General features: G+C 29.1%; 2 protein-coding genes across 2 annotated transcripts in view; one reads left to right on the top strand and one right to left on the bottom strand.

The window, feature by feature from the left end:
• Positions 1-830: 830 nt before the first annotated feature.
• LOC129905614 (uncharacterized) overlaps positions 831-26,666 on the top strand; it is a 36,569-nt gene continuing 10,733 nt past the window's right edge. Inside the window, exon 1 of the mRNA XM_055981141.1 lies at positions 831-1,020. The gene's annotated coding sequence lies outside the window, so the exon portion shown is untranslated. The remainder of the gene's footprint in view (positions 1,021-26,666) is intronic.
• LOC129907403 (homeobox protein 4-like) lies at positions 23,805-24,794 on the bottom strand. The gene has a single exon (XM_055983582.1). The coding sequence runs from the start codon at positions 24,792-24,794 to the stop codon at positions 23,805-23,807; it is 990 nt and encodes a 329-aa protein (XP_055839557.1).

Below are 26,666 nucleotides of genomic sequence, written 5' to 3' on the forward strand. Positions count from 1 at the left end.
AAAATGTTTCAGAACTTCAAAGAAGTACATACTTTTTTACAAATGCTGAAGCCAAAATTCATCGATGTAGTTCAATGAGATGTAGGGCGCTAGTATACCTCTAAAGAAAGAAAATTTTTGTCTGTGAAAGAAAGATATTTTTACACTAAAAATAATCTGTCCTTTTATCAAATTTATAATATGTATTTAATAATATAATAACACGTGTGGCGTCCAAGTTGGGGGATAAAGAAAAGAATGCTGTCTGAGGTAGGGCTCGAACCCACACCTCTAGGTTAGCAGTCAACCACTGCAATTTTTTTTTTCAATTTTAAATTCATTTTTATTTTTCATCATCTTAAAACTATCTTAAAGCTAGACAAAAATTCATAAAAACCAGCCTACTTATCAATTACCTACTTACAACTAACTTACTTGCCCTATACGGGCACTCTAAGTTATTCTTCATTTTTCTTAATACTAATGCCTTTCGGCCTTAAAACTAATTTAATTCAAATAATATTTCAATGTTTTATTTTTTCCAAAAAATAATTTAAAAAAAAAACTTGGATTCTGATAATTTGTTTGTTTATTTTAAAACTTAAAAACTAATTAAAACTACTTAAACTACTTATAAACTAATTAAAACTACTTAAACTACTTAAAACTACTTAAAAACTAGAACAGCCACAGCAAGCAATTTTGTATTTTTTTGTATTTTTTGTATTTTTTTTTATATTTTTTGTATTTTGTATTTTTTTTTTATTTTTTGTATTTTTTTTGTGCCACCCTGACTGTCCCTACTTAAAACTAAACACCTAAAACTATGTAAGCCGGCCAAGGCATAGAAAAACAAAGACCACTCAACCACTACATCCACTGCACCATTGCCACCATAGAAAATATAGCTTTCATAAATTATAAATCCTAATAAATAATTGTCTTATTTAACTATAACTTACACATTTTCCTTATACCTATTATTTTTTATTTACAGAGACTATAGAAGCTTCTTTGATAAATTATATCACTAAAAAAAAGGTAAGAATATGCAATTTCTTAATTTAGTAATGTTTTTTTTTTTTTTACTTTTCTAAATTAAAAAACTATTTATTGAAGACATAATTGTTTAAGAACATAAAAGTAACTTTTCTCTTCTGAGATTGTTTCAATCCTTGAAGTTATTTCTTTTTAATACAAAATGTAAAAGCTGTATGCATTTTTTTCATTCTAAGAAAATAATTATTACTAACTTTACAAAAAAAAAAATCATATCCCTAAAACTTTTTTAAGAATTCAGTCTTATAAAACAAAATTAAAAAGGGTAGACCTGGTTAAATTGCAGGGTTATAGGGGGATATATTGAACTGCAAAGAGCACCATTATTTATCACCATTTATCACTGTAAAATAAAATCCAAAAGAAATAAAGCAATTTTTAAAAATAAAAAAAAAAATACCAAAAAAACCGGTATCGCATTTTAAAATCTCGTTCTTAAAATCTCGCATCCTCAAATCTCGCATTACGAAATCTCCTATATCGAAATCTCGCAATTACAAAATCTCGTTTATCGAAAGCTCGCAACATTAGAATCTCGCCGCAAACTAAAATCTCGAAATTTTTAACCTCGCATTGAAATAAAATATTTATTAATTCCCGAGTCCGAATTAAAAAACAATGCGAGATAATAAACCTGCATTCTGATATTAATAGCCCAGGACCTCTCTTTTGTTTTGTTTTGAAGAAAAAAATAGACAAGGTAAAAGTTTGTTAACTGTCAGGCGCCTAAGTCAGTTCTTTATTATAGTTTTTCAGGGTCAACTGGAGATTTTGGAATCAAAATGACTTAATGTATGTAAATTTGTCGTTTTCGACTGTTCATTTAATCTACTGCTTACACATTTCACTGCCAAAATAAATTTAAATTGAAGGTACCCTACCCTACGCTCAAAACTAATTCTTATTTGATGCGAGGTTTTATATATAGCAAGATTTTAATGTAAATAGGTACTAACGAGATTTTTTCCTAAAGCGCGAGATTTTAGTTTGCAGGATTTTGAAAATGCGATATTTTGTTATGTGAGATGTTTAAAATGCGAATTTTAGCTTTGCTTGATTTTTGCAAAAATGCGAGATTTCGTTATAATTTCGTACCGCTCCCATTTCAAGCATGGTCGTAAAATTTTAAAATTTTAATCGCTATTTTCCTACTATTACAAATTATTAAATTATTTCTTATAAAGTCACTTATAAAGTTACTTAAATATTCTAAAAACTTATTTTAGATTTTTTTTTTAATAGCTAAATAAATTTTTTTTTTTTTTTTTGAAAAATGTATGTATTTTTCTAACTCCCTCATAATGATATTTTTTAAAACTTTGTTTAAATTTTTTTTAAACGGCTCAAAAGATTTTGAGTTGATTCTTTTTGTTATAGATAGAGGAGACTTATTTAAGGATAACTGCATGTGTGTTGTGGGTATGACAAAACGTTGATTATGGGTAGGGGAAATTTTTTTTGACAATTCTAAAGATGCCAGGTGAAAGATGAAGGAAAAAAAAATTAGGCGTCTCATACGGATTTCTTTCCAACACTCTGCGTTTCGAAATATGAATTTTTGAAAAATACCTACTTTTTTAGGGGTATTTTTGGGTAGTTTTTGATTATTAGCTTTTTTTTGGAGAGTTCAAAAAATCTCAAGTTATGTGGGACATGTAGGGCTGACAAATGCGCATACATGTGCAAAAAAGAGTTTTGATTGAATACGGAGAAAAATAAGTTTTTAAAAACAGGTGTTTTGGCCGTTTTTAACCGATTTTCATCGTTTTTTATTTTTACCTTTTTTTCTGTAATAGATAGAGGAATATTATATATGGAGTAATGATAGACTACGACTATATGTGTGCGAAATTTCAATCATTTTCGTAAACACAATTTTGAGATAACGGTAAAATAAAATTTTAGAATTCAACATGTTATAACTTTTTACCAAGAGCAGATTGAAATTTGATTAAACATTTATGAGCATCCTGATACAATTACCTTTCAATTGGTATATCACACATAACGCTAGACTAACTACAAGCCACACAATGTTAAATCAAGAAAATTGCGAAAAATATCATACCACCAGTGGAGATCTGTTGCCGCCCGAACAGCCACCAGTGTGGGAAGTACCGTGATTTCAGTCTGGAAATTCCACATGGTTGACTTTAAAAAATTCTAACTTCTCTTGTAGGCATCTTTGAAATGAGATTGATTCGTCATATGAAAGGTGCAACAATAAGCTTTCACATGCTTTATATTTTTGTATAGGTTGTCAAACAAAAAAATTCATATAATAGCATGAGAACATAAAAATAAATGTTTTTTTGCTTTTTTTGATGAAATTTCATCGAGTTTAAAAAATTCTAGCTCTTTTTGTAGATGTCTCATAGACTTAATCTATACATATATTTTTAGCTAAGACAATAAGCTTTCAGATGGTGTAAAAATTGGATTTAATAGCGTGAGAAGATAAATTTACATTTTTTCTTTGCTTATTTTGATGAAAATGATTGTTTTAAATAAATTATTTTCATACTTTTTGCTCATTGTAAAAATTTAAAAATGGTTTTTTTATTTAGAAGAAATATTTGGCTTTTTAATGGTATAATTTTTTTTCTGAGCTTTTAAAATAAAAAAATTAATATAATGAGAAAAGAAAAAAGGGTTTTTTTTTAGCTTTTTCTTGTAAATTATGATTGTTTGAAATAAATAAACGCTTCAAATGGCGGCTCATTTTAAAAGCACACAACCTGTTTTCCTACGACGGTATCACGTAAAATCATCGTCCGTAAACCGGCTTTACAGACAACCTCTTTTTTTTTTTTTATAAAAATGTAGTAGGTACTTCAAAACATTCAAAAACATTTAAAAGACGTTTTTGTAATTAAAAAAAAAAAACTAATTCTGTGTTATTTCTTGCATGTTTAGTAAATTTTTGGTAAAATTTAATTAAAAATATTCTTTTACCTTTTTCACAAAAGAAATTTTAAAAATCAAAGAATTTACCAAAATAGCAAGCACGTGCTCAGTAAAATTCGTTTAGGTATATATTTCTTCATTTATAACTATCTTTCTCAAAAATTTTTTAAATTATGAAGAGCTGAATTTATAAAAATAAATTCTCTTCCTTTCAAGGTTCCTAGTGACTTTTTCAGAATTTATAAGCTAAAAACTAAAGAAAGTCTGAAAATGTCCGAAAGACCGAAATTTTTAACATCCAAAATTTATAAATGCACATAGTAGTATTTCAGATATCATCTTTAAAGTAATTGTAATTAGTAGAAAAACACCCGGGCAATTCCATGGTAACTCACGTTACATTCACAAAAATTTCCGATACATAAATAATTTTTTTTTGTTAATTTTAATATAAATTGAAACGAATATACTATCCATGAACGGAGCATAACCATTACTTTCATAATTAACAAAAAAATTTTTCTTTAATTTTAGTATTTGCTTGGGATAAATAAAAGTATGATGGTAACTCACGTTACAAAAATCGGACACGAGATTTAAGAGTCCCACAGTATGAAGTTTTTCTGCGAAATTAAGAATCTTAATTTGTTTTAAATGAAGATTCCATACATAAAAAATTACAAACTTTTAATATTAGTGACAAAACCAAACATTTATTCGATATTTCGAGGAAAAATTTTAAAATGTTTAGGTAACTCACGCTACAATATTTTGGTAACTCATGTTACCTGCGATTTGTGGTTCCAAAAGTAAAGAAAAGATGCATTTTCACTCAAGTTTTTTTTAAATCGAATATTGTGTAACGAAGCTTGCTTAAATGTTAATTTATTTTAGCAATCACGAGGGCATATTGTCATGGTCACTATTAGATTCATCCAATTTTCTGTGGGCTTGTTTTTCCGTCATTTTCATGTGAAATTCTTCTGTAGTTGGCAGCTTATGCTTTAAAAATGCTTTAAGATTATTTATTCTCCTTGAATTTAATTTCTATCCATAAGGGAATACAACAAAGAATCTTCTCTTGCAACTTGCATAAAGTGTTACCGTTTGTAAATAGTAATTTGCTATTACAAAGAGTAAAAAAAACTGCATAATTTGTTCAAAATTCGTGTCCACTTTTTCATGGAATTACCCACCCATAAATGACAAAAGTGAACATTTTCGTTTCATCTTATTTCTCTTACTTAATATTTCATTTCCTTCAAAGATTTTGTAATTTAACTTTAAAATAAAAACAAAAATGTCTGTTTTTTTGCTTTTAAAGTAACTGCTTTGTTTTGATCATTAAATTTGTTTGTAAAATTCTTCAACTATAGTTTATTAGGCTCAAGGAATGTTCTTAGTGAATTTTGATTTTATTTTTTTATTTTTCAATTCAATAAAATGTAATGTACTCTATTCACTATCTCTTCTTTTTTTATATCAAATCAATTTCGTTAGCCTCGTTCCCTGAGTGAACGTACAAAAACTTGAACATGACTCAAAACAACAACAGAAATTTCTGTTTAGCTTTATCTCCATCAATCTAATTTGATAGAAGCTTATACCTAAAATTGACATTTCTCGTCAAAATACATACCAACAACCTATAAAAATACAACAACAAAAAAATAAAGTGAACGGAACGAGATATGGAAAGTTAGTGTCGTATCGAATATCGCCCCTCCGAAAGGGAATGTGTTTTTTTTTTTTTTTGTCGACAAAATACCCAATCGTGAGAGGTTTTATTAATTTCAATGTCGTTCTCAATTTTCTCTTTCCGCTTTTTGTTTCGTTTACTTTTTTTTTTTTTATTTTTGTTATTTTACTGTTTTTATCGTTCCAAACCTGAACGCTTTACCAGAGAAGGCACAAAATAGTATTTTTTTTCGTATTTGGTCAGGCAGGACACGTAACATGGAAAATAGTTCATTGGCAAAAAAGAAAAGAATGAAAAAAAAACATTATCCCTCAAATATCAGTGCAATTTTGTTGACACCCAGACCAGGGTAACAAGAATCAAATGTGACAGGTGTGTGGGATGAGACCAGAGTCAAGGACGACGACTGGGAATTGAATGCAAGGATTTTTTTTTTTTTTCTTTTTTAAAATTGTGCTTGGTCTTCTACACGCTCAATGTAATAAATCTTTTTCCACCAGGAAACAAACAAGGATCTCATGCATAAATTTTGAATATTTTGAAGGACATTTTTAAAATTTACGATTCCTGGAAAATTTTTCACTTCGTATTACAATCAAAAAGGGTTTTATTTTCAGCTTTTTTATCATAACAAGCAGAAAAGTGATAAATATTTCTGACTTTTAAAATAAAATAAAAAAAAAATAGTGTATGTATATTTTTTTTAAGTATAATCCAAAAATGTTTCTTAAAAATAAACTTTATTTTTAAAAATTTAAGTCTTTTGTTCAAAACTTTGAAAATTCAATTATAAATTTTAAATTAAATGATAAACATCATCAATCTTTGTGCCAAAAAATAATTGTTTTCTAATTAAATTAAGAAACGACAAATATAATATTATTGTCTGATGAACCATTGTTGTTTTATATCCTTTTGTTATAGAAGACGAGGCATTTTCCCTTGTGCTCTGTTTCATCATCAGCTCAAGTTTTAATAAATTAGAAACTACAAACGAGCTTAAAACACAACCTCACTTTAGGTTTACAAATACATGTATATAGATTATATCACAATTTCTAAGCAAAAGTGAACGTAACAAGGATAAAAGTTACGTTACGTTGTTGTTTGTTTGGTTGTTATCGGCTACAATTTTCTGTTTGGTGTAGACTAAAATATTTGTCTGCGTGCTAACAGGCCCAGTGACACAATAAGCCTTAAAAATATATAATAACATTTAATCAGGATTCAAACTTAATTCAAAAACACAATTGGATGTCCTTAATTAAGTAAATCCTTTTCATGAATTCTAAGCAGCTCTCTTTTATGCTTGCCTTCATTCAATTTTATAAAGCAAAAACTCCTTTAACTTGTCGTAGTCCTTGTTCGTTGTTTGTTTTAACTGAAAGTTCAGTTCAGTACCAAGAACCGAGTAGGTATAGAGTAAAGATGAACGTTTGGTGTTGTGTGCTTTCCAATTTTAGCCATTTTAGCCATTTTGTCCCATTCTTCTCACCATCATCTTTTTTTTTTTTTTTTTTTTTCTTCTCTGAACTCACCCCCACCCTCTTTTACTCTGTTTTCTGTAAGTATTGTTCTATAATATCGTTTGGTTGTGTATTAGTTGATTGTCTGGTTTGTTTAGGGATATGATTAGAAAAACAAAAACCAGAGGCACACACAGAAAGAAATAAAACTGACAAGATATGACGAAGATTTTATTGTTGTTTTTGTTGTTTTTGTAGTAATTTTCGTATTTTGCCTTAGACAAATAATTTTGAAAGTTATATACACATATAAATTTATCTTTTGAAATATAACAAGACTTTAGGGAGATATACTATACACACAAGCTACATTTAACTTTTGGGTACACACATTCACAGAGAGCAAATAAAAATCAAAAATATACAAAAGAGGAATAAGGGACTTGGGAGGTGAGGAAAAATAAAATATATTTGAATATCCTAGAGAGTATGTGAATATTTGGTAAGAATAAAAAAAAAAAAAATTAAATAAACATTCTTTAGAATGCCTGAAGTACAAATGTTGTGTAGTTGGAATTGTATGTGCGTGTATGTGAAAAATGAAAATCAAATATGGGATGTAAAATTTTTTGAAAATTTAAGCTTAAATCCATAAACTGTAAATTTAATCAAATTCAATTCGTATTTTCTGTATCACTTCTTTTTAATAGAATCTTTCTTATAAATAAGGACTTGAAAGTACACCTTTACCTGGTTTTGTCTGATGTATGAAGGTATAATATTAGTTATTAGACAAAATAGGTACCTGTACCCAATAACAAAATTGTTATTTGTGCACGTGTTATAGGAAATTGGGAGAAATTCACAATTTTTTGGTTTGATGATTACAAGCTTAAATTTTTTGTAAAAACACATTTTTGTAATTTGATTCCCTATTTTGGGATAAAATAATTTAGATTTAAATGAATGTTCTACTTTGAAGAGTGAAATAAAGTTTTGCTCAAAAGATTAAAGACTTAAGTTTCTGCTTAGTAACGCATTTTTCTAAATAAAATGATGTAAAAGTAAAGAAAGTAAGAGAAGAACAGTGAGATAAAAAATTCCGGAAAACCCCGGTATAGAAAGGAAAAAGTTGAAGAGCATTTTTAAAAGTTTTGCGAAAATAAATTTGAAGAAAATGACGTTTGAAAAATGACATAGCACAACGAGAAAATAATCTGAAAGTTTTTCGTTTGTGTCGGTGACTGTGAGACACCCTGTATATGTATATACATATGTAATATAGCAACCAGTGTGTCTAATTCCATTTGACTAGTCGATATGAAATATGAATGGCAATTCGTCACGTGAGTTCTTATTTTTATTCTACAATTATTGTAGAAGATGCAAGATAATTTTGTAGTAGGTCACTGTGACGTATGCGTAATATTTTTTTTCTTAATTTTTGACACATTTTCAGGTGTGATTCTTTCTGGCATTTTTTGAACCAATAGAAATTCCAAGTGAACTTAAGGTCATTTTTATTTTTTAATAAAAGTTTTCAGTAGAATTTGTTAAAGAACAAAAGCTTTCATTACGCCCACTAAAGATTTTAATTCATTTTATTTAAAAATATCTTGCACGATTTGGATCCGAAAAACTTGCTCTTATGTTTAAATTTGCTTGGAATATTAAAGGTTTTTAAAGATGAGCATTTTTTTTAGATAGTTAAAATTATAAAACTTAAAAAATATATTACATAGAATTTTGTTTAAAGTTAACAAAAAATCTCCTTAAATGGTTTTTACCATGAAACGAAGTATGCCACTTTATTTCTTGTGTATCAAAAAATTTTTATAAAAGAAATTGAAAATGGTGAGAGCCCTTTTTTTTAAATATATCTATTAAATTTTTTTTTTTTTAATTTCGAAAACAAAAAAATATGAAATGACAAGAAAAGGAAAATTAATCAATCATCCGTTTTTGATTTTAAATTCAATGGTACTAAAAATTTTTTGACATTATTCGCGGCATTTAGGACAAAGTCAGACAGTAAGAAAACGGCCGTTCATAACGATCCAAAAAATATTTTTTTAAATTTTTTTTTAATGATTTTTTAAATATTTTTTTAAATGAATATCGTTAGAGCCGTTTTTGAGAAAATCATATTGTTGCATTGTTATGAAAATGTTATACTAAATTAAAGGTTATATTTTCTTCATTCTAAATAAAGTTAAATCTTATTTGTAAATGAATCGGTGATTGTTAAAACAACATAAGTGAAATTTAAATTTTTTTATAGGAGAGAAAAAACCGCTATAATTTCCATGACGCGACCGAATTCACAATGTTTTGACAATTTTAATACCTCAATTGACATTCTTAGACTTCAAATTGACTACTTTGACAAAAAAATTGGCTTTCTTTTCAAAATTATAGCAGTTTTGGTCTCGCCTTAAAAAAATTTTAAAAATCACTTATGTTGTTTTAACAATCATCGATTCAAATGCTCTATGTGAAAAGATTTTGCGTATTAAAAAAAGATAATCTTTATACCGTATCTCAGAAATGTGTAGGTAAATAATTAAAATTTTGCACAAATTTGGAGCTGTCATTCTTTCAAATAAATTTTACTCAGGTATATATTTATTAAATTAAAATTAAAATAAATAAAAAACGGTTGAAAACGGTAAAAAAAAAAACAACTTTTCCCGTTTCTCGCGAAAAAGTTATTCTAGAAAAAAAAATACTCAAAAATATACCTTAAAAATAGATATTTTTCAAAAATCCATGTTTCAAAAACTAATTAATTAAAAAATATACTTGAAATAACTCAATAAAATACCTTTTGTGCAAATTTTTCCTACCTACCCAACCTATATATTGCATAATAAAAAAAAAAGTTCATTACTCTTAATATACCTACCTATATTTTTTTATACATTGTGATTTTTCTTCACAAATTTATCTATCGATTAAAAGTTCAATTCTCTACGGTCTACGACTTATCGTTCAGAATATATAATTTTTTAACCAACTAATTTTACCCATATTTACCCTATTTAATCGTTGAATTTTTAAAAATCCACTCTTAGTCTTTACTTTTAGGATAAAACCTTTTAAATAGTATTTATATTTTTGTTTTGTTTAAGCTCGAAGAAATATATTTGGCTTTATTGAAAAATTCAATGGTTAATCGTAAAGGTTAATACGAGTATGGAGAAAAAAGAAGACATATTTGGTGACCTTTTTATGTCTCTCAAGTTAGCAATTACAAGAAAGTGCCCTAAACTGCTAGTAGAAAAATCGGGTTTGGTATAATATTTAGGTGCTAAAAAAAAAAATTTCCAAAAATAATTTTTTTTTGTGATTTTCGAAATTTTTTTTTTTTTTTTTCAAACTGTCTTAAATAATTTAGTGCTGAACTAATTTAAGTTAAGTACCCCATTTTCCGAAGAATTTTCCGGGATTTTCCATGAACAAAAAATATTTTCATTTTCCATACAAATTCATATTTGAATTTCGATTTTCTCAAGAAATTCAATTTTTTTCGACAAAATTCGAATGGAGTAATTAAGTGCTCGACTAATTTGAATTAAGTGCTCCATTTTCCGAAGAATTTTCCGAGATTTTCAAGTTAGCAGAACATGAATTTGTATGGAAAATGAAAATATTTTTTTTTATGGAAAATCCCGGAAAATTCTTCGGAAAATACTTAACTTAAATTAGTAAAGCACTTAATTATTTAAGACAGTTTGAAAAATAAAAATTTTTTTTTGAAATTTTTTTTTGGATTCGTAGAGCACTTAAGCGGGAAAATCCCTCTGGAATACAGCTTTTTCAATAATTTTTTTTGGAAAACCGAAAGCAATTATTGAAATTTGGAAAAGTATATGACATTATTGACATTATGAAGTATTGATACAATTGTTTTGAAGTAAAATAAAAACAAAATGGCGGCTCTACAGCTCTTTCAAGTATGGAGTCTACAGTTTGCGCCGTGCAATGCCCAAGTCCACAAAATTATTTATAATCAAAAAAGAATTTTTTTTCCAATAAAATATATTTATATGCGTTGCATGAACCTATATTTAGTAAAAAAAAATGTGTAAAATAAAAATTAGAGACAAAAAAAAGAAAAAAACATGCAATGGCTAATAAGTTAAGGAGTAATTTCCATTTTATTTCAAGTCGATAGCTTCATTAGTTTTTGAGTTACGTTGCACGGCGCGGAAAAAATGCGTTTCGACAAAAATGCATTTAAAGTTTTCGTTTTTGTACTGTGGAAGATTCGAAACGCTTGAGGCTTTATTTAAAGCTAAGACCATTGATAAATTAATTTATCACGCAAAAAAAAAATTATGCAAAAATAAAAAATTCCCCCCTTAATTAGCACCTAAATATTATACCAAATATTATTTTTCTACTAGCAGTTTAGGGCATTTTCTGGTAATTGCTCTGCTAACTTTAAATCAAATTAGCAGCACATTAATTTTCTCCAAAAGTAGTGGAGCACTTAATTTAATTTTGGGGCACTTAATTAGCACTAAAAGATCCAATAACAAAACATATGTTCTGCTGACCTTGCTCTGCTAACTTGAGAGACATGACCTTTTTATAGTTGCAAATAGCAAAGGTCAATTTCTTCTGAACAAGATATTGATTGCCCAACTTATAATGATTCTAATTTTTTGTTAAAAGATCTTAATAGGAATCGAAAACATTCTCAATACCTTCAACAATTATATATAAATAAATAATCGTTATTCTATTAGAACAAAGAGCCATCTGATTGCGGTATAAAGTACAACTGTTTCCGACACATTCATTTAAATAATTTTCAAAGAAATTTTACTCTACACAAATTGTCACAATGTCTAGATGCCTACGATTATATTTCTCCCTCTGTAATGTTTTTGTAAAAGTCATTTCAATTTTGTTCATTCGGCCGAGAAAGGACTTTTTATGTCAAAAAAAAAAAAGAAAAAAAAAATAAGAAAGCACAAATAAATCTCCCATAAACACTTATAGCACCACACACATCCACACACAAACACACATAAATACAATACTCGAAAAATTCATTACCACAAAATGTCCACATACCTCATTGTACGATACGGTATGGTACCGTTAGACAAGACGAAGTAGAGAAATAGGTAGGTATATACAAAACATCAGAAATCCAAAAACCATACTAAGCTATAACGCCTCTGAGCGTTAGAATTGGCAATTTGTATGCAGGAGTCCTTTTTACGATGACGCAGCATTTTGTATCAAGCTGGGCCAGACCATAGGAGGCCTGTCTAAGGCCAGGCCTATCCGCCTCTCGTATACTCATATGATACCGACTTCTCTCTGGTACTTTTAGGATATGTGGCTGAAAGCTGTTATTGTTTTCATTTGCTTTAGTGGCATAAAGTAAGAGCCACCTAGAACCAGGCGAAGAATATTAGATATACATATAAGGACACACACAGTGTGTTTGGTATAAAATGAAAGCTTATTGTGTGTGCCTTATAAGACCAAACTATAGGTATGTGTTCATAAAGGACGAAGGCACACGCATTCTGTGTGCACAAAAGTGCGAATATGGCAAACGAGCTGGCTGCTGGTTTACTTCGTAGGAGAGTGGACCCATTTTGATAATTTGCGTCCTGCAATATCTATTCTCAAGAATATGCATATTATAACAACAAAACGAAGGACGAACGAAAGGACGAGAAAGGAACGTATGTTCGAGATGATCTTACCATTTGTTGGAGAGAATTCATTCATTTCGCAGGCACAAAATAGAAAAATATTAGAGAAACCGCCTGGAGTCAACATAAAGTATAATACTCTCTCTCTCTCTGAATAGCTATAGTGCCCATGAAGAAGATGACGGTAAACGCAAGGACCATAGACACCATCATCATCATCATCATCATACCATCATCAGCTTGGGCTGTTGTTATATTCTGTATAGGGTTTGGGTTTTGGGGATTTATGCAATAACAAAGATTATTTTTGTGCTCTGCGTAAGGCCACCCTTTGCAGAATTTTGCATAGCCTGCAGTTTGGTCTTCTTCTTATATTTTGCAAGGATAACAACATCCTGGATGCTAAGCCTAATTTATTCCTTACAAAAGCTCTCTAATGTATGCAGGGACATTTTGGATATTTGCAAAATAAGCTTCAACAGCCAGCTTCTTTAATATACACACGCTGCTGGGTGACCAAACAAGAGAGTATAGAGCTCTTACCGTTATATTGTTAGTTGGTGCATATATACCTCTACTTTCTATACCAATTTCAAGGAGAAAATACAAGGACTTTTAATTGCCATCGCCATATACGAGGATCCAAAGGATAGGTAACGTCTATACATTTTTCTCAATTTCTACCTCAACCACTCGGTGGAATGACTTTTATAATGCCTTACTTTGTTTTTCAAACAATTTTGAAAAAATTATGGTTATTAGGTGGAACGTGAGAGGGATTATAAGGGAATACAAAAAAAGTACATATACACACGCGTTACCATTATAGGAGTGCTATAGGAGTAAGCTCTATAGAAAAAAATCTTCATTTCCAGGTATAATAGAAGTTTTTCTACCCCAAATACTAAAGTTTCTTACCCACTTACCGAGTGGCACTAAAAGATTGAGTAGTTTTGAACTTGGAGTGGGGGATTCAGGGGAGGTTGTGAGAGAAACTTTTTTGATGTTGGTGATGGGTGAAAACCAAAACCAAGTCAGTTTTTCATTCACGATGACGTTAATTTTTAATTAACTTAATGAGCGCGGGTTCCGTGTGGAATCTGATGAGTGACTTGATGATTGCTCAGCTCTCTTCACATTTAATAATATAAGTTATGAGAGTTTTTCCACTTTGCTTAATATATAATATAGAGGTGCGGTAAGAGAGTGTCTGTATGCGGAAAAACTTCCATTTAGGTTTGAAAGTTTTTTTTTTTTTGTTTTCGTTTTTTTAATGTGTCGTTTTCTTTTCTGGGTTTTTTTTTATTATTTTGAAAAGAAAAATCATTTAAGTTTATATAGCATGTCATTAACATCTTTCACCACTTGTGGTTGTGGGTTTTATTAGAAAGGAAAAAGTGGTTCATAAAAATGTTCGTTTAGGTTGAAAATCCAAAATGTGAACATAAACCGTTTTAGGTGTTTTCGTAAAGTACACAATATATCATAATTTTAAATGTTCTCTCACTTATGGAGGGAAATTCTTTTGAATTGCTTAGAAAGATTATGAAGTTTTTTTTAATATTTATTTTGCACGCGACAGTTAAGTACAACACTTCACTGATTGAAGTTTTTTCTTATTAATTGAGAAAATGTGGAAAAGCACTTAACTGACATATGAATCTTAATTGAATATGACATGACACATGGTTCTATTTAACCTTTTTTATAATCAAGGTTTAAGGGTCAAAATCATGGTAGTGGAAAATTAGGCTTTTAGATATTTTTTTTTATCAAAAACAACATAAAATGAACCGATTGGTGATTACACTATTTAATATGCATAAAGAAATGTATCCATTTCGGTAAAAATATTTTTCGTTTCTATTTTTTTTTTATCTATAATTTTTGCGTACGTTATTTCCGGGAACGTTTTTGAACTTTGAATAAAGAATGCAGTTGTATTATCGACATAATTTCGGCTTTTTTTAGTATTATCAATCAGAACCCTAACCAAGTATGGATGAAATATAAACATTTATAAAAAAAAAATAAGTTTGCTTAACCCTCTACTGCATACGAAGCCAAATATGGTTTTGTCTGTTTGTATGCACTTTTCTCTTCTCTGTCACAAAAAAATTGTAAAGATTAAATACAATCCTCTTCTTTGTGTTTCTGAGAACAGATAGAGATAGTTTTTTCGGGTGTCCGACCCAAAATAAAGATGTATTTTATGATCACAGGTGAGTCGATCAGTCGTGTGCATTGAAATCGAAAGTGTAGAATATATTCCTACTTTAAGTGTTAATTACTGCGTTTGTTTGGAAAGTAAAGTGGAATTAAAAATTTATTTTTGATCGATTGTCTAATTGTGTATGCTATGAACCAATTTTTATTGTAAACAAATTATTGGCCTGGTCTTGGGAGGGTAAAAAGTATTTGTCTTCGTATGCATTAAGGGGTTGTAAATCTACACAATTTGTAAAATTTTTTTGTTGGAAAATTTTGTTTCTTTACATTGTTATTTTGCTTGGAAGCTATGTTTTACTTTAGAAATGGAGCCCCTTCGCTTTTAGAGTCATTTTTCTCATGTTAACCCCATTTCCAGCGGCGTAACCACACAAATTTTAGGGGGAGGGGGGCTCACCTATAATATTTTTCAATCATTTTATTACTTTTTAGTTTTTGTAGGATCTGGGAGTGGGTGAAAATGTTGGAGCAAGACTTACTTCGACAGTGGAAAGAATGTGAACAAGAAAAAATATATATAACGGACAAAAACAAATTGCTTTTCTCGGTTCATTGTCTTAAAATGAGCAAAATTTGAATAAATTCTTAACCTTTTGTAATGCAATGTATTTATTTTACTTTATTTTGTGTTTAAATGATAAATATTTATCTTTTGATATTTTTAATTGTATTCTTTACATAATCTTAATAAATAAAATTAGTAAAATTTCTTACCCCTTAAAGCATACGAAGCCAAATTTGGCTTATAAACAAATTTTTTAAACAAATTAATTTAAACAATTTTTTTTAATGAAAACCGTTCTGAAACAACCCAATGAACCCATGTTAAGCATTTTTTAATTTTTTCTTCAGCTGATATTAATTCATGGAGTAGAGGGTTAAACCTTTAAAGAACACTTATGGCCTCTGACATGCAAAAAAAAAGGATTTGTTTATAGAACTTGGATCTGGAACAACAAAATACAATCATATTTGATTTATTTATATAACAGTTCATCATTCAAGTAACGATTCTACTGCTTCTTGACCCTACACTTTTTCGGGCTCTGGACTGATAAAGAAATGCTTTACTGATCATGTGAACAAGCAATTATTATCATAAAACAAAGTTCAGTTTTTTTTTTTATAAATCAAACCACAAAATCTCCCATCTCCATGATCTAGTAAAATTTTGACTGACCGATTGATAAGTTCATAAAATGTCAAAAAAGTTTACATATTAATTTCATCAATTATTTAGCAAAGAAACATAATTTTTATAACCAAAAAAGAACTCGTTAAAAAAATTAAAATGTTACACATACGCCCCAGTGATCGTTGAGTATTATTTTTTTGTTATCATTTCTGACTATAACTTTAAAATGGCAAAACGTTGAACTTATACGTTAGCTATGGAGTTCCTCAAGTAGCACATTGGTGTTTAAATTGATGTAAATTCATAAATTTTAATGTAAAATTGAGCAAATTTAAAAAAAAAATGGTGTATTTGTAAAAAAAAGTGGTTTAAAAATTATACCATTGTCTTTTCGGTACAAAATTTCAACATTTCTTGTAAAATTCCATGCAAAATATGCACCGATTTCAGTTGTTTTTAATGGTGCATAAAATGATTCGATTGTGAAAGCAACCAAAATGGTATATTTTGTACACTATACTTTGGTGTATTAAGTACACCTTGGAGAGATAAAATTCACCAAACTACATAAGTGGGAGAAACCATATTTTTCAGGAAAAAATGACATTCGACTGGCTGCCATTTTAAAAATAAAGACAGCAATTAATTAGTTTACTATTTTATCGACTAAATTATAGCGCATTCTTAATTTTTACTTGCGATATAGGTACTAAGGGCAAGTTTAGGATTCGTAAAAAAAATCGAACTCGAGATAACAATTTTACATGACATTACGATGATGGAGAGTGCCAAAAAAATGGGTCCGGCAATTCTGTCTGTCTGTCTGTCTGTCTGTCTGTGTGTACCTCGAGCTACCGCCTAAACTAATAGAGCGATTTCCTTCAAACTTGGTATTTAACAGTTTTGGGTAATTCCCTAGAGGGGAAATTGAAATTTTTTTCTTAGGGCCAAAACTAACGGTACCTGTCATATAACGGAAATAGAAAAGTTAATTTTTTTCAAAAACGGCTCTAACGATTTTGATTAAAATTTTTGTGTGTAGCGTAGCAACATAAAAGCTTCTTTTTGAAATAAAAAAAATATTTTTTGAACCGATATTAACGGTACCTGCCATAGAACGGTTTTTTTGATTTATGAATTTCTCGTAAATGACAAAACATATTTCTACCAAAATTTTTGTACAGAAACATTTAAACTATCGTCATTTATTAAAAATTTTTAATTTTTCAAAAAACACATTTTTAAATTTTTAAAAAATATTTCAAAATTTTTTTTTTGAAAAATCAATTTTTTGGAAACGGGTTAGTAAAAAATTTTGAAATTCCGTTTTTGTGTTTAAATTAATTATTTCTTCAAAATGGCATACCAACTTTTTTTTCGAAAAATGTTAGAAATTTTTAAAAACGGCTCTAACGATTTTCAAAAAAAAATTTCTAAAAATTCCTTTTTATACAAGAAATAAAATGGCATACTTAGTTTTTTGTAAAAGATCATTTGAAACGGTATTTAATTATTTATAAAAAAAGATTTAATTTTTTTTTTTGTACCACTTATAAAATTCCGTGAAAATATCAAATTTTCCCTTATTTAGTTCAATAAAAAGCTTTAACATTAGAGTAACTTTTACCATAAGAGCAAGTACGTGCGACCCCAGTCGTGCAATTTATTTTGTTTCGTTCTTAAGAGACCGCTTCTAAAAAAATAAATATAAAAACAACAACAAAAAACCGCCCGGTTTTTAGACGGGGTAGGATCAAAAATCAGTAGACAGAATGTGCTTCGTTTTTAAATTAGGCACTCAAATTCGTATTTATGCATTATTTTCTTATGGCCTTATTATGGAAGTGAATAAAAAATTCATTTTCATTTATTTCATAAGAAATAGTGCAAATTTTAATTCATAAAACTGTTTGAGGTTCAAAAAAAATAAACTTCTGTTCAAATTTTAAATCAGAATAATTTTAATGGTGAATTTTTCGCATAGGTTTAATGTGTACTTTTCAAACTCAAAGAAATAGTTTTTCACCAAAAATCAGATCGTGCTATTTATTTATATACCGAAAATCGGTATAATTTTTTAACCACCGGTGTTTATTATATACGAGAAAACGGTGTAATTTGTATGCAAAAAATACTCCAAATATTTTGGTGTATTTTAGACTTTTGAGCTACTTGAGTCTTTGCTCTTTTGTACATTTTTAAAAGCAAAAAATTATATACATGCGCTTTTGATATTTTTTCTTCTAATAACCAATTTCATTTTTTACCGACTTCCAAAAAGGAGAGTATTCAATTCGTCTGTATTTTTTTTTTTCTTGTTTCTATGTTTGTTATCGCATAACTTTGGACAGAGTCAATCAATTTTGATAATTTTTTGTGTATTGGAAAGCTAGTGGCTGCAGTGTGGTCCCATTTCAATTTCGTTCAGTTAAAGCCATAGGAACTATTAAAAAAACCATAAAACCCCGTTTTGAATAATGGATGTCGGTTTTGTTTTTTTGATAAAAATGATTATACGAAAAAAATGTCAACGAAACTAATTGCTCATTGCAATCTTTACTTGCTTTTTATCTTGATAAAACTGATTCTATATCTTTCTTAGAAAAAATAATTAAATCCATTTTCCATCGAAGTTCTTATTGAAATTGTTAATTTCTTCATCTAAAAACTCAATCAAAGTAATTGAAAGGAGTTGTGTTATTTTAACGATCTCATTCCACCAATCTTTGTCACCACATAAAATAATCCTCTTTCATTTATTTGAAATATGAAAACAACAAATAATATTCATCAATCAGTTTAATTTCCCGTCATCAAAATATGATTTCCAATTCAAACGGATTGCGTTCTGCAAAACAAACAACCACAAAAAATAAAAGGAAAAAAAATCCTTGAAGACATCACAAACATAGCGAGAATCATCAATCACACTCGCCCGCCATATTCGCAAACTCAAAATGGCACTCGAAGAGTTGATTTATATAGTTAAGTTAGTTTTATTATCTTTTAAATAAAACAACTTTTCGTTTCACAAACGATTTCTTTTTATTATTTAGACAAAAAACAAAGTGTTACACAAGAGTCGACTGCTTAATTCTAACTAACTTACAAGAAATAATACTTACACTCGATAATCGATAGAACATAAAGAATCGTTATTGATCTTTGCAGACTTATCTCTTTTAAGAGAGATAATACTGCAAAGATCAGATTAAATCATAATCATAAGCATGATCATCTGGTGTTTGCTTCGCAAACAACAAGTGTGCCGAAAAGTGAATATTAATTAAGTGCACAAACAATTATGTTACACCTCCCCAACCAAGAATTTTTGGTCTCCAAAAAAAATTAACAAAGTTTTTCTCTTTTTATAAACAACAATAAAAAACAGTTTTATGATGATTTAACTAGAAAAATAATGACATTAAGAAAAATATGAACATAAAATATAATTTTTTTTTAATAATTTTGATTCAGTTTTAGAGTTTTTTTTTTTCAAAATTTTAACCATTTAATTATTTATAAAAATAACCGAAATGTAATTTATAAACATAATAATTTATACAAACCTAATTTACATTGTTTTTCTTTAATATTGAAATAAGTAAAATTCATAATCATTTTGATTTTAGTAGAACACAGATTTTTGTTTTTTTTTTTGTTTTTTTTTTTTTTTTTTTTTTTTTTTTACAATTATACAATTTATACAAATTTTTACTTTTGATTAATATTTCTGGCTAGATTCAATGATTTTCTGAACTAGGAAAATGATTTTCAACTATAAAATAGAAATCATATTGAACCATAACAATTTGACAATCCTTTTTCCTTCAAATAATTCTAAAGTAAACTTAAACCACATCTAGTGTCCTTTTATTATGGCTGCCTTCATAAAAAATACAATTGTCACCATAATCTAAACATTAAGTCCTACCCAAAACGCACCCTCAAATCATGAAAAGTGACACAGTGTAAACAGCGATAATTTTCACTAGCCTGGAACGTTATTTGATTTTTCAACCCAAACTTTTATTTGCTTATACCTGGAACGCAAACGTAAAGTGACATTTCTATGTAGCTGTCAAAACTAGGAAGGAAATAATTATTTTTAAACGTTGAATATGGCGAATGGCCATTTTGAATCTTAAATTTGAAATCATTTGGAAAATTTTGCAAATAAATATTAAAAAAAGAAATGTTTAAGACAAAAAACAAGAAAAATATACAATTCCAGATAATAATCAGCATTTTGCAACCAAAAAAAAGAAGGAAGAATCGGTAAAAACCACATGAATGGAAAGGATTTGATGTTTGAAAAAAAAAAATGAAAGTGAAATTCTGTGAAGAAATGTGAATGTGAAATAGGTATTTACAAATTTATTGTTTTTGATATTTGTATAATCGTTTAAGTTGCTTCTTATTATATTTTATGTTTCTTTTTGTCGATTTGTCAATGATATAATTCCCTTGTGTTTCGAATTGATTGATTTTTTTATATTTGGGTCTACTTTTGACCACAGTTCTATTTTGAACTACGTTGGAACACCTATTTACGTTGCTTTGTTTGTTTTTGTTAATGTTATTTATTCTTTCTTCTTTTTCCATTTGGAATTTTTCAGCATATTGGTCAATGTCTGATTTGGATAAGTTTTTATTCAGAAAATCTAATGGTTTTAGTTTTGTCGTGGAGTGAATTGTTGAATTGTAAATTGTGACGATTTTATATATTTTTTCGTTTAATTCAGATGTTTCTTTTGAAGCATTCATAATGCGTAAGTGCTCATTCAGAGTACCATGAAACCTTTCGATATCTGCGTTTCCTGTTTTCATCGATGCCGTTGTTCTATGAAAGACAATTTGGTTTTCTTTAAGGAATTGTTCTACTGCCGAATGAACAATGCAAGAATCTCCATCGGAAACTATCTTGTTTGGCTTTCCGAGAAATTGGATTCTTTCTTTTATTGCTTTCAGAATAGCAATCCAATTCCTGTCGTCCAAAGGATGCACGGTAGCGTATTTCGAAAATTTATCAATTGTTGTTAAAAACATTTTACCACGCTCCGGAAACCAAATATCCATATGGATAATGTCGTTAAAATGTTTGGGCTTTTCAGTTATTTCCATTTGACATTGGATTTGATGTCGATCGTGTTTCGCTAGTAAACAAATCTCGCAGTTGTTTACGTATTTTTGTATTTCGATTTGTAAATTTGGATAGAAATACAACTTTTTTAACTCTAGAAACATTTCATTTATACCCCTATGGTTTTTTTTTAAGTGTTCATTTTTAATTATTGTGATTAATTCGTTTTTGTCAATGATGTCGTTTAATTTAATGCTTGATTTTAAAAGTTTCAAGTTTGTATTCGTAGAAAAATTTTTTACAAAGAGCTTTTGAAATTCCAAATACAACGAGATATCATCACAATAGATACACATGATTCCCTTGTTTATCAAAAGACCTTTCATTACCTCCAACAAATTACTTTTTTCTTTATCGATTTGGATGTAATTCTGAATTTTTTTATGAATTATTTTAAAAGATATTTTTTCTTTTAGACCATAAAATAAATAAATTTGGTTTTTGAATAAGTTAACGGGTTTTTCGGTGATATATATGTGCTGGGTTTCATCCTCCATTGCACTGTGGATTGTTGCCGCTGTAGACATTACTTCTTCGTTACTTCTACTGGGCGCTTCATGAATGACTTCATCGCCATTGAAAATTTGGTGTTCTTCATTATTAAAGACGTCCAATAAGCTGACTTCTTCGTCAGATTTCGACGTTTTTTCGGTTTCGTCATTATCAATAGGATACCTACTTAAACCATCGGCGACGACGTTTTCTTTCCCTTTTAGGTACTCGACGTCTATTTGATATCCATTAAGAATGCACTTCCATCTCTGGAGCTTCATGTTGGGTTCTTTAATGCTATGCAACCACACGAGAGGCTTGTGATCCGTTCGGACAGTGAATCTTCTACCGTATAAATAGGTTCGAAAATATTTCACTGACCAAAGAATCGCCAAGAGCTCTTTCTCTATGGTCGAATACCTTAGCTCGTGTTTTTTCAGGGTTCGGGATGCATAACATATCGGATGATTTTCTTGACTTAAAACCGCTCCTAAAGCGTAATTAGACGCGTCCGTTGTTAAACAAAATTTCTTTTTAAAGTCTGGGTTTCGAAGGATTGGTTCTGAAGTTAGAAGAGTCTTTAAAGTGGCAAACGATTTTATATATTGTGGATCAGATGTATTCAATTTTACATTATCTTTTAAGAAATTAATCATAGGGTATGCCACTTTGGCATAGTCCCTAATAAATTTTCGGTAGTATCCGGTTATACCAAGGAATTGCTTTATTGCCTTTTTTGATTTTGGTAACTTCATCTCGATTATTGACTTAACTTTGTTTTCATTTGGTTTAATACCATTTTGAACAATAACATGTCCTAAATAATTGGCTGATAAACTACCGAAATGACATTTGTTGATTTGAATTTTCAACTTACTATCTTTGAGTGTTTTAAAAATTTTTTTGAGCGATTGAAGGTGCTCCTCGAAGCTTGTTGAAAATACTAGTATGTCATCCAGATATACTACACATATTTTATTTATGTAGTCACGCAAAACGTAGTTCATGAGTCTCTGAAATGTGGCTGGGGCGTTTTTAAGCCCAAACGGCATTCTCAGAAACTCATAGTGTCCGCTCTTGGTAGAAAATGCGGTTTTCGCTCTATCACGGGGATCCAATTGTATTTGGTGGAATCCTTTGACAAGGTCAATCGTCGAAAAATAATTACATCTTCCTAATTTATCGAATAAGTCATCAATGTTAGGCATTGGGAATCTATCTTCTACAGTTTGGGTGTTCAACTTCCTGTAGTCTACTACAATTCGCCATTGTTTGTTACCATTATTATCATCTTTTTTGGGTACGACCCATATGGGCGAATTGTATGGACTAGAGCTAGGAACGATTATTTTTTGCCTCAACATTTCAGATATTTGTCGATCGACCTCATCGGAGTGAATCTCCGGATAGCGATAGAGTTTGCTGTATATCGGTATATCATTGTTTGTTATTATTCGGTGTTGTATTTCGTTTGTAAAGGATAAAATGTCTCCTTCGTTATAAATAATATCTTTGAATGAGTTTAAAAGCGATTTTAATTTCAGAACATCAACATTTGCTAAATGATTTGCAAAAAGGTTGTTATCGATTGTGGACGAAATCGATTCACTAAAAAATATTCTTAATTCATCGTTATTTTGTTTTACATAGTTTTCGTAATTTTCTTCGTCTTCATTAAAAAACATCTGTATTGTTGCTTTGTCTGTTGAAAGACACCTAGTTTGATAATTAATTACGCAATTTAAATCGAAAAGGATATTGTTCCCAATCAGTCCGTCGAAACGATTATGAAAAGGGTACTCCAAGAAATTTACGAAATAATTGATTTCGTTGAACTCACTAAATAAGGGAATTTTATATTCGACATTTGTTTGGACATTTCGATCAAGAACTTTTAAAATATGATTTCTACTTTCAACCTGCCATTTAGGGTTGCAAATATTTGTGTTTATAATACTTATTTCTGCCCCACAGTCAATTACAAACCTTAAAGGCCTAATAGGATTTTTTATGACTATATAAGGTAATTTCTTTCGTGAGTTGGTCGAAAATTTTGGCTTGGGTTTAGAGGTTGGTTATGAGTTTCATCAACTTCATTCATAGAAACGTCCATAGGTTCGTGACCGTTTTGGTTATTAGGCTGTACACTTCTATTTGAACGTCGCGTTTGATTACTTTGTGAATTATTATTGCTATTTTGTAGCCATAATTGATTTTGACTGTTATTATTCTGACCATTGTTATTATTTTGCCTAAAATTGTTTCGTGGTAAAGAATTTGATGAATTATTATTTTGTCTACTCTGTGTACCTTCATAATTTCTTGATGAATGCGCTTGGGGTGGGTTATTATTGCTTCTATAATTATTCGAAGCATTAAAATTATTGGTTCGATTCGGCTGTCTAAAATATTGTGTCGAACCTGACGAATTTGGACCAAGAGTTAGGTGGTTGATTTCGCTTATAATTTTATAAGCTTCAAAAAGAGATTGAGGATTTCTGCTTAATATGATTGATTTTGTTGGTTCGGGTAAGTTGTCTTTAAAAGCTTCAAGGGCAATTCTTTTGTTTGATGTTATGATTGCCTCATTGTTTTCATTTTCAGTAAAGACGTAAGAATTATTTAACCTAGACAACAAATAATTTATTTTTGAATAAAAATCTTCAATATTCTTTTCTACTCTCGCTGTTCTAATTTGATCCAAAAGTTTATTTGCAGAAAGTTTTTCAGAAAAATTTGTTTTCAAAATTTCTCGAATCTGATTCCAATCTCCTAATCTCCCATGCTTTTGTAGCTCAATCCTTGCTTTCCCAATAATTCTGTCTTTAATATAACCTAGAAGGATTGATTGTGTATTATTATCAAAAGTTGACACAACATGTGCAAGTGAATCTACCCTGTCCAGAAAATCATTGAGCAAATTAGAACTTCCATTAAATTCAGGTAGCTTATGAATAAGATCTAAAACTATCTTAAGTCTATCAGCGGGGTTTATAGTTTCCATGTTTGAAATGTTGATTACTTACATCAGCAACGTGTTAAATGTTTTCCTCAAAGCCTCTGATGGTTTTTTTTTTTTATGTTAGTTTAGAGTTTTTTGGTTTCTTATTTTTTATTTTTCTTCTAATTTTTAATCAATGTTTTTGGTTTTAATTAAACTATTTTCTTTTTAATTTTATTTTACGAACATTTGTTGTTTCAAGTATAACACTTTTATATTTCTCTTTCTCTCTTATAATTTTAGGAGGAGTTATTTCTTAAGGGCTCTTATGTTGTATAACAGTTTTAAGGTTTTCAATTTTTTTTTTATTATTGGTATGAAGCCAATGTTTTCGAGCTAAGTGTTTTATTATTTTTTTTCTTCAACCGAACATGTTTGAAAGCGTGTACTACGGGCTGTTTTCGAACTGTTATAGACTTTAGCGTCTTTTTTATAACTGTATTCAAATTCGTGTTTTATTGTTCTTACTTTTTTTTTTTTTTTTTTTTTAATATTTGGAGAATGAGGAGAAAAAAATATTTTAAGTTTTTCTTTTCATTTTTTTTTCTTTCACTTCCATTATACGTTTTATGAATTTATTTGTTATTCACTTTTTTGTTTAGTTTTTTAATAATTCAAGTTTGTCTATAATTAACAGGAGTTTACTTAATCATTAATTTTTAAGAATAAAATTTATTTTTAAATTTTAACTAATGCCCGTTTTTTTTTTTTTCCGACTGCGCCAGTTAAGTTAGTTTTATTATCTTTTAAATAAAACAACTTTTCGTTTCACAAACGATTTCTTTTTATTATTTAGACAAAAAACAAAGTGTTACACAAGAGTCGACTGCTTAATTCTAACTAACTTACAAGAAATAATACTTACACTCGATAATCGATAGAACATAAAGAATCGTTATTGATCTTTGCAGACTTATCTCTTTTAAGAGAGATAATACTGCAAAGATCAGATTAAATCATAATCATAAGCATGATCATCTGGTGTTTGCTTCGCAAACAACAAGTGTGCCGAAAAGTGAATATTAATTAAGTGCACAAACAATTATGTTACAATATAGAAAATTCAAATCAATTATTCACCTGGATTGAGGAGAAAATTATACTACGCTATACCAAGTAGTAGAGTACGATTGGAGTTTGAAGCTTGTATAAGGTCGGTCTGTTGGTTGGTTGTTGTTGTAGGTATGTTTTTATGGGTGTGTTAGCACATAGACCATAAAGTCTAGTCATATTGCTTGATTGCCGTTGTATCCTGTTGTCGGTTGTCGTTTATGTCGGATGTCGGTTGTCCTGGTTTATGTTCAATCAGAATCAGAAACAGAATAATGACATGGTAATCATGCAAATCCTTTATAGTTATATAGATGTTTGTGTGTATCTAGAAATATACATTCAATCGAGGTTATAAATAAAGGGATGACGGGTTTGGACATGGAGATGGAATATAGAGAGATCAACAATGTTTAAATGTGAATACAAAATATGCATAGAAGGGATTGTCCTGACACAATTTATAATCCATGATGTGTTTTGTGTGTGTATGTGCATGAGAAGTGTAAGAACTTTATGATGTCCAAACTCCCAATGGGAAATAAAGTCGTAAACATGATTTCTCTATTATTTTTTTTTTTTTTTTTTTGTGTTCTGTCACTTTTCACTTGCAATTTGTAATATATTTTATGTGAGTATAGACGCTCAGAGCATCAAGCGATGCAAGTCAACATAAATTTTGTAGTATGACATCAAAAACAAGATTACAAACTATATTATGTGTTAGAAATGGATATTTATGGGGTCATGATTTGGATATGACCTAGCAAGGAAATTTTGTCCATTTGACACTTTCAAAAAATTTTAAAATTACAAGATATCTAT

This window comes from Episyrphus balteatus, chromosome 1 (genome assembly GCF_945859705.1).
Source record: "Episyrphus balteatus chromosome 1, idEpiBalt1.1, whole genome shotgun sequence".
Classification (NCBI taxonomy): Eukaryota; Metazoa; Arthropoda; class Insecta; order Diptera; family Syrphidae; genus Episyrphus; species Episyrphus balteatus.